Raw genomic sequence first — 10139 nt, 5'->3', positions numbered from 1 at the left:
CTTTAGGTTTTCTTCCATGGGAAAAAGCTCGGGTTTAGCTCCCGATAAACCTATATCTTTGATAATGTCCAAAGCATATTTACGTTGATTTAAGCATATGCCTTGCTTTGACCTTGAGACCTCAATCCCAAGAAAATATTTTAGATTGCCCAAGTCTTTAAGCTTGAATCGCTGGTGTAGAAAGCTTTAAGTTTGGAAATCTCATTTGCATCTGAACCTGTAATGATAACATCATCAACATATACCAAGATAAAAACCGAAACAGTACCCTTATACTTATAAAAGAGAGAGTAGTCGGCCTTGGATTGGATGTAACCAGCTTCAAGAATAGCTTGAGAAAATTTGGCAAACCACTGCCTAGACACCTGTTTGAGTCCGTATAATGATTTGTGTAATTGACAAACAAGAGTAGTGTTCTCCCCCTTACGGACATAACCAGGCGGTGGAAGCATGTAGATCTCCTCATGTAAGTCCCCATGTAAGAAGGCATTATGAACATCTAATTGGTGAATGGGCCAATTGTTGGAGGCGGCAATGGTAAGAAGAACGCGAACAGTGACGAGTTTGGCGACGGGTGAGAAGGTTTCTTTGTAATCAATACCTTCTAACTGAGTGTAGCCTTTAGCAACAAGGCGAGCTTTGAAACGTTCGATAGTTCCATCAGAATTCCGCTTGACTTTATATACCCATTTACAGCCAATAGGACGTTTTCCATCAGGAAGAGGAACAAGTGACCAGGTAGAGTTGGATTCAAGAGCGTGTAGTTCAGCTCGCATAGCATCACACCAATGAGGAATAAGAGAAGCCTTGGAATAAAAAGTTGGTTCGTCTATACCAGAAACAGAGGCTAGAAAAATATGGTGAGAGGGTGCAATTTTAGAATAAGTGAGATAATTGGAAAGAGGGTAATGAGTACCTTTTTTAACCTGAGCAGGAGGAGAAGAATTGACAGTGGCATTGTAGCAGTGGTAGTCGAGCAACCTTACTGGTGGGTTGCGTATGCGGGGTGGAAGGTCGTCACCAGGAGAGGTTGGCGAAGAATGGGAATGAGTGGTAGTGGAGGGTGTTGTAGGAGAAGAATTTGAATGAGTGGTAGTGGAAGGTGTTGGAGGTGAGCTTAGGTAAGGAGAGGAGGTGTCCGTGTTAAAAACAGGGACAACATTGGGCTGGTTTGAAACAGAAACATGAGCAGCTGGAGGTGAAGGAGTGGTGGTAGGATGAGGTTGTGTGTTAGTTGGTGGTGCAGCGGAAGGAAAAAAAGGAATGGGGTCAGTGTCTGGGATATCTGTGGGAAATGTGGGTAAATTTGGAGGTGTAGGAAAATTAGAAGCAGGAGATATAGGAGGTTTTGCATAAGGAAAATTTGTTTCAAAAAATTGGACATCCCGACTGATGAAAATTTTATTGGAAGCATAATCATAGATTTTATAACCTTTTTTATTGGGAGGATAACCGATGAAAATACCAGGAGTTGCACGTTTGTCAAACTTGTGTTCTTTATTGAAAAAATTGTTGGCAAAACTAAGACAACCAAAAACTTTTAAGTGCGAATAAACTGGTGTTTTCCCAAATAAAATGTCATATGGCGTTTTACCTTTTAAAACTTTACTGGGTAAGCGGTTGATAAGGTAGGTGGTTGTCAAGATGCATTCTCCCCAAAATTGTAGAGGTAGATGAGATTGAAATCGAAGAGAACGTGCTACATTTAAAAGGTGGCGATGTTTTCTTTCGACAACGCCATTTTGTTGTGGTGTGCCAACGCATGTGCGTTGATGTTGTACACCCATAGATGAAAAAAACTGTTGAAGATGAGTATTGCAAAATTCTAAACCATTATCAGTACGAATTTTGCAAATGGAAGAATTAAATTGCAATTTGATCATGGCAAAAAATATATTGTTGGATAAGTGTGGAAGTCTCAGATTTAAAATGCATGAGATATGTCCATGTACAACGAGAATAGTCATCAACAATAGTTAAAAAATACTTGGCTCCAGTAAGAGAATGAATATTAAAAGGGCCCCAAATATCAATATGTAACAAATCAAAACACTTTGAAGTCGAAATAGTACTTAAAGGGAAATGAGTTCTAGCATGCTTTGCGAGTGGACAAATTAAACAACTATCCTTATTGAAACAAGAAACAGAATCTGAAATTTGAGAAATGTTGGATTGTACTATGCTTGAGGGATGGCCAAGACGCCAGTGCCATAGATTGAAAGTTGAAGAGGACACAGTGGAGATAATGGGAGTATTGTCTGAATCCAAATAATAAAGACCACCACGTACACTACCCTTGCCAATCCTCATCTTCGTAGGTAGGTCCTGAAAAATGCATTCATTAGGATAGAAAGTGACTGAACAATTCAATGACTTGGTGAGTTTTTGAACTAACATTAAATTGAATTGAAAAGAAGGTGCAAGAAGTACATCATGCAAGGGTAATGTAGGGGACGGATTTGATTGGCCTACATGTGTAATGGATGCAGTTTGGCCAGTAGGTAATTTCACTGGTGCACAAGTAATAGGTGATTTAGTGTGAAGAAATTTTGAATTTGATACCATATGGTCAGTGGCTCCTGAGTCGATTATCCAAGTAGAAGGATTGAAAACAGAGGTTAATCCACATGAAATACCTGCAAAGGTGTTTGCCAAAGGACTACTTTTACCATTGGAGATCATCGAAAGGAATTGTTGATATTCCTCTGAGGTGAGTGTTAGACCAGATTTTACTGCTGGTGGATTGGCATGTACTGCAGCAGTGAAGCCTGGCCTATTGGATCTGTTTGGAGCGTTCCTCCCAGATGTATTGGATTGGTTCTCTTGCTTCTTTTTGTAACGGCAGTGTGAGTCCGAGTGTCCATCTTTATCACAAAAATCACAATGATATTTTGATGGGTTCTTGTTCCTGCAATGGGATTCAGTGTGACCATCTTTATCACAGAAATCACAATGATATTTTGGTTTGTTCATGGGTCGAGAAATAGCAAAGGCTGAATGATCTGCAATAGGTGTGATGGAAGAGCTTAATGAACGTTGTCGTTCATCCTGCAAAATTAGAGCATGAGCCTTAGTGACAGTAGGCAATGGATCTATCAACAAGATATTGCTTCGAACAGTGGAATAAGCATCATTGAGGCCGGTAAGAAACTGCATCAGTCTTTGTTCTGCCAATATGTCATTTCAGGATTTTGTATCACCACATGTGCAAGGGGTGACAGTTGTGTAGGATGAAAGTTCATCCCAGAATCCCTTGAGGACGATGTAGTAGGCTGAAATTGAGGCCGTCCCTTGACTGTGGTTAGCTATACTCCGATGAATCTCAAATATTCGAGGAGTATTCTTTTGAGAAAAACATTCCTTTAGATCGGTCCAGATATCAAGCGAATTTTCAGTATAGATTACGCTGTTGGCGATCTCAGAGGAAAGAGAGTTAACAATCCAAGAATTCACCATACTATTGCAGCGGATCCATTGATTGAAATCTGGAGAAGTATCTGCAGGTTTGGTCAAAGTTCCATCGATGAATCCAAGTTTGTTCTTGGCTTCTAGAGCTCTGCGAATTGCACGACTCCAGGTAGGATAATGGTCTCCGATAAGTGGTTTGGAGACGATAATGGCACCAGGGTTATCTGAATGGTGCAAGTAAAGTGGCGAAGAGGTATCATAATCAGTCATTGAATTGTTTTGCTCTTTGTTGGTTTTTGGTGTTTGTGATGATTGGCTGATTTCTTCAAGAACCATGATGAAAGATTGAAGACAGCGAAAAGAAGAGGAATCAGATGTTAGGCTCTGATACCATATAGAAAATATGAAGAAAATGATTTCTGTATATTGATTTGTGTATAAACTTTACAAATATATAGCCAAACCGTAGACTAAGGATTTGTACAATTAGGAAAGGAAAAAACAAGATCCTATATCAAAGGAATTTACACAGAAAGGAAAAGATCCTATATCAAAGGAATTTACATAGAAAGGAAAGAAAGAGTTGACTATGTAATACTGCCATACATGGTAAAACTCGGGTCTTCAAATCACCCTTAATTTAATTTAGGCGAGATTTCTAACATAAGGCTTCCATTCAATGATTCAAATTAAATACTAACATAGATATAGATTAAACTATATATTTTAGACGAAAATGAATTTCAAAAGGAAAGTCATAATTAAATTTGATAATGCTGTGATTATTATGGCATATGTATGATGTCACTTAGGCGACGAAATAATTTAATTATGGCATATATATGTATAATTAAATTATTTCGTCACTCAAAACTTTAAGAGATGAAATGATTTCGTCGCCCAAAGTATTTTTTCTTGTAGTGGTAGGGTATAAAAATGGGGTGCAGAGTATATAAATGAGATGTAGGGTTTAGAATTAGACTTCTCTCCAAAACCTGAAACCTAAACTCTAAATTGTTTTACTGCACAAACCTAATATTTTTTTGGGAGACTTAAAGTCCAGTTCATTTTATGAGTCTTTCTTAGACTAAGACCGGTAGTGATTTAAGGATTTTAATTAAGTCCTTTCATTTTTCATTTTTGATGGCTTTATGTTAGGTTTTAACTTCAAGATTTTGGGTTCTACCCAAAATCTCGGAGTTAAAATCTAACATGCAGCCTCTACGAAGCCCACTCTACACCCTAGAAGGGAAAATATCTTTCAAATAAGGAGAAATACCCTTTAAATCGGGGAAGGACTTTATTATAAATTAAAAGGATTTTCTTAAAATTTTAAAATACCCCCAGTCTCCATCTAAAAACTGTTTTTCTAAAAAACCTAAGCCTTTCTTTTCTTAATTAATTTTCTCTTAATTCTCTCTCTCTTTAATTAATTTTCCCTTAATTTCACATATTCAATTTTTTTTTTTTTAGGTTTTTCATTTGAGTTGAACAACTAGGTTTGTTTATCTTTGTGATTTGAGAATAAAAATAGAAGAAGTCTATTAAACGGATTACGCTTGTCAAAATATCAGTGTTTATGCGAGTGTGAAGAGGCTAGTTTTCTTATAAGTCAATGAAAAAAGCAAGTCATGAAGTACCATGAAATTTCAACTAATTTGGAAAAAGCAAGAATTCTAAACTGATTGATCGTGAGAGTGAGAATGCATGGGACATCAATTAGAAGAAACATCTTGGAATTTTCTTTAAAGCCTTGCAGGGACCGGAGTGTTGGATTAATAAAGAAATTTTAACGATTTGGAAAAGGTAAGAAGTCTCACTCTCCATGATATTCTCTAAGAGGTGGTGGGATACTAATTGACATGATACTTAACCAAAAAACTAAGAGCCAGTTTGGTATCCTACTCAAATTTTTTTTTTCCAAAATTAAGATTTTTTTTTAAATGAGTTTTTAAAATTTAAAAACTTGTTTGGTATGAAATTTGAAAGCAATTTTAAAATTTAAAAAATGATGACAACTAAGAAATAAGGAAGTGCAAAAAAAAAAAAAAAAACGATGTTTTATCATTTTTAAAAAGAGGCATGTTTTTGAATTTTTTTTTAAAAATTATTTTTGAAAATGGTCTACTAAACACGTTTTCTTGACTAAAACTTGTTTTTTTGTTTTTTTTAAATAGTTTTTAAATAAAATACCAAACAAGCCCTAAATACATAGAATTTTGTTGCAAGTCTTTACGAGGCTAGTGCGGCAAATGTGCCCTTGGATTTTAATCAACTTTGGGTTCTTAGAATATAGGGGCTGTATGATACATTGGTGGTGGGATAGATTGCGAAAGTCACTGAATGGCCGGGTCAGTGGTTTCCCTGCAGTTTGTCCTATATAGAAAATAAAAAAGAATGGGAAGTTCGGGACAACTTTAATATAATTAATGACACAAACGACATCAAATCACAAATGTGTTGACATCAAAGCTAGGTGCCGATAGATCAACCACTGCAGTGCAGTACCACTGGTGGTGTGTATAACTGCTGTGTTCCCCTAACTATTTTTTACCTTTTCTTTAAAGATTTTTATTTTTTTATAATTGGATTGATTGATTGATGTTTATCTAATTGTGTATAATTAATTCAGTATGTTTCATGAGATTGAAGAGTTTTAAGTTTCAAAATTTTGAGTTTTTTGTAATTGATATATGAGTGTAATTAACTACATTGTAAAAATGATATAATTCTAGTGCAATGCCAATTGAATGTAGATCGATCGCGTAAAGCTCTAATCTATGGACATGATTTATGTTCTTAAAGTTCAAAAAATTTTGTATGAAAGGTTATTAGTATGCTAAAAGTGTATTAGGACCTTATTAGTCGTTAACTTCAGATTTATAACATTTTCTAAGCACATGAAGTGCAGGGGCGGATCTACAGTGGGGTCAATGGGGTCAATTGACCCCATGAACCCAGAAATGCTGAGCTTAAGAGAAATTTTTGACCCCATGAAGATTGGGTGTTACTGGCAGGCAGAGGGGCAACTGGTAGCGTTTGTGAAAATGGCTGAGAGAGAACCAGAGAAAAAGAACAGACTTGAGGAAGATGAAGGTGTCTGACTGTCTGTCACGTGAGATGCATAGGTTGTTTTAATTCTAAACTTGCCAAAACGACGTCGTTTTGGCAAGTAAATTAAACTAAGTCTTGAGGTAGTCTACCAGCCACACAGAACGACATTATTAGTGATATTGAAAGTCTGAATTATGAAAGACTGAAGCCAAAGAACTGAAGAAGTGTCGCCCACTCGCCCCTGCCCCCTGTCGCAGCTGTGTCGCCCTCGCCCCTGCCCCTGGACGCGCCGACGCCCCTTGCTGGCCTGCTTGCTGGCTTGCTGGCTTGCTGCCGAACGACGAAGCGAGGCGCCGAGGCCCCTGGACGCTTGCTGTCGCGGCGTCGCCCCTGGCTTGCTGTCGCCCCTGGCTTGCTGTCGCCCCTGGCTGGCTGGCTTGCTGTCGCCCCTGGCTTGCTGAGTTGCTGAGTTGCTGAGTTGCTGAGTTGCTGTCGCCCCTGGCTTGCTGAGTTGCTCAGTAGATTTGCCCCTGCCTGGGTTATAGTGGTTAGTTAATTTACTTAGTTAGTTTTATGTTTGTTAATTAATTGGGTATTTCAGTATTTGGGTTAGTTTTGTTATTGGGTATTTGGGTTAATTTGTTTAATTGTTAATTGTTAATTGTTAATTGTTAATTGGGTATTTGGATTAATTGGGTATTTGGGTATTTGGGTATTTGGGTTAATTGGGTTAATTGGTTAATTGCTAATTGTTAATTGTTAATTGGGTATTTGGGTTAATTGGGTTAATTGTTAATTGTTAATTATTAATTGAGTATTTGGATTAATTGGTTTGGGTTAATTGGTTAATTGTTAATTGTTAATTGGGTTAATTGGGTTAATTGTTAATTGTTAATTGGGTATTTGGGTTAATTGGTTAATTGTTAATTTAAATTTCAAACAGAAACAGTCATGGAGAGGTATTTTAAAAGAAAATTTGGTGAGAGTTCGTCATCTTCTCTGACACCAAATGATAGTATTGAAGTTGAAAGTTCAAAACAAAGTGAGCTAGATGCAATTTTGGCGAACCTTCCTGCAGACCCTGGACTTCGACCTCCAATGTCGAATTATGATCCTAATATTCGAGATCAAGTTCGAAGAGCTTATCTACAAAAGGGTCCGTGTCAACCTAGAAATCATACGTTTCCACAATCAATGTTTGGAGGGTACGCACGACGTTTTAGCCCTCTTTGGTTTAATGAGTTTCCTACTTGGTTGGAGTATAGTATAACTAAAGATGCTGCATTTTGTCTTTGTTGCTATCTCTTTAAATCGAATTTTGAACAAGTGGGTGCGGATGCCTTTACTGGTGAAGGTTTCTCTAATTGGAAGAAAAAAGATAGACTGCAAGTTCATGTTGGAGGCCCAGGTAGCGATCATAATATTGCTTTTCTGGATTGTCAAGCTCTAATGAATCAGAGGCAACATATTGAATCAGTTATCATCAAGCACTCATCTAAATCTCGTACTGACTATCGCAAGCAAATGACTGCAACACTTGATTGCATTCGTTTTTTATTGCGACAAGGTCTTTCTTTCCGTGGCCATGATGAAACAAGAACTTCAAAAAATAGGGGAAATTTTCTTGAGCTCTTGCAATTTCTTGCTGATCATAATGAGAGTATTAAGGCGGTTGTGTTGGAGAATGCTCCTAGGAATCTACAATTAACCGCACATGATATTCAGAAAGAGATTGTAAATGCAGCTGCAACTGAAGTCATTAATGCTATTATTAGTGATATTGGAGATGCATTATTTTCTCTTATGGTTGATGAATCGCGTGATGTGTCAATAAAGGAGCAAATGGCAGTTGTGTTTCGATATGTGGACAAAAAAGGCCAAGTAATTGAAAGGTTTATGGGCATTCAACATGTTACTAGTACAACTGCACTTTCATTAAAAGAGGCTGTTGATCTATTATTCTCTAGACATGGATTGAGTATATCCAAGCTGCGAGGACAAGGATATGACGGAGCTAGTAATATGCAAGGTGAGTTTAATGGCCTTAAAACTCTTATCTTGAATGAAAATCCATGTGCCTTTTATGTTCATTGTTTTGCACATCAACTTCAACTAGCTCTTGTAGCCGTGGCAAAGAATCATATTCAAATTGCCACTTTCTTTGTCTTGGTGAGTAGAGTGGCTAATGTTGTTGGGGCTTCATGCAAGCGTCGTGATTCACTTAGAGAGAAACAACAACTTGAAGTTATGGAAGGTATTCAAAATGATGAGATTCTAACGGGGCAAGGTCTAAATCAAGAAACTAGTGTCAAACGTCCTGGTGATACACGTTGGGGTTCACATTATGGTACCTTGCTAAGTATGATTTCTATGTTCTCTTCTATAACTGGTGTGCTTGAAGATATTGTTGGGGATGGATTAAGTGTTGATCAAAAAGGTGAGGCAAATCTTTTGATGGAGTCTATGCACTCTTTCGATTTTGTTTTTTGTCTATTTGTGATGAAAACTATATTGGGAATTACAAATGATTTGTCACAAGCATTACAAAAGAAAGATCAAGATATTGTGCATGCTATGATCTTAGTCAATGGATGCAAGCAACAATTGCAAGTCATGAGGGATCATGAATGGGATACTTTGCTTGATAAAGTCTCTTCTTTTTGTGTGAAGAATGATATTTATGTTCCCAATATGGATGATGCATTTGTTCCTCAAGGAAGATCACGACGTGGAATGCAAGAAATTACCAACCTTCACCATTATCGTTTCGAGCTCCTTTACACTGTCATTGATATGCAACTTCAAGAATTAAATAATCGATTCAATGAGGTAAGCACAGAGTTGCTTATTTGTTTGGCATGTTTGAGTCCGGATAATTATTTCTCTGCTTTTGACAAGCAAAAGCTACTTCGTCTTGCTCAATTGTATCCGAATGATTTTTCTGACAAAGAGCTCTTGGCACTTGAAGATCAACTTGGGACTTATATTACTGACATGCGAATGAGTGGTGACTTTTCTCAAGTGAAAGGAATTGGTAATCTAGCAAAAAAAATGGTGGAAACAGGGAGAGACAAATCATACTCATTAGTGTACTTGCTTTTGACATTGGCTTTGATTTTACCAGTTGCGACTGCTTCAGTGGAGAGAGCATTCTCAGCTATGAAGATTGTAAAGAATCCACTTCGTAACAGAATGGGAGATGATTGGATGAATGACAGTTTGATTGTGTACATTGAAAAAGATGTATTTGATAGTATTGATAATGAGGCTATAATGTTGCGTTTTCAAAGTATGAAAACCCGTCGTGGACAATTATGATTTGTAATATTGTGCTATTTTCTATGAATGAAGTTTTTGTTCATTAATATTGAAGAGTTTTTTCCTATCCAAGATAAATATTTTTGAGCTTCTTAATCTTGCCCCCATAACAGAAGGTTTCTGGATCCGCCACTGATGAAGTGGTTACATGTGAGTGGGCATTAAAGTCATGTATCATACAGTTGTTGTACCTAGAGCGTTCCATGAACATAACTTCTGCATAGTGATTGGACAAACGTAAGAAATTTCACTTTATAAGAGGAATCAATACGTAGTTAACACTTATTGATGTGAGAGTGAGACACTCATAAATTTTTGAGAGATTGAAATGAATAAATTTCAATAAAGATCTTGCACGT

The 10139-nt window shown here is 37.1% G+C and overlaps 1 protein-coding gene across 1 annotated transcript; it reads left to right on the top strand.

The window, feature by feature from the left end:
- Positions 1-7413: 7413 nt before the first annotated feature.
- On the top strand, positions 7414-9780 carry LOC147291261 (uncharacterized). Its single transcript, XM_086238318.1, has one exon. The coding sequence runs from the start codon at positions 7414-7416 to the stop codon at positions 9778-9780; it is 2367 nt and encodes a 788-aa protein (XP_086094444.1).
- Positions 9781-10139: the final 359 nt, after the last annotated feature.

This window comes from Dryas octopetala, chromosome 3 (assembly GCF_963921425.1).
Source record: "Dryas octopetala chromosome 3, drDryOcto1.1, whole genome shotgun sequence".
NCBI lineage: Eukaryota > Viridiplantae > Streptophyta > Magnoliopsida > Rosales > Rosaceae > Dryas > Dryas octopetala.
Note: the sequence above shows the minus strand (reverse complement) of the source record. Positions and strands in the feature narration are given on the sequence as shown.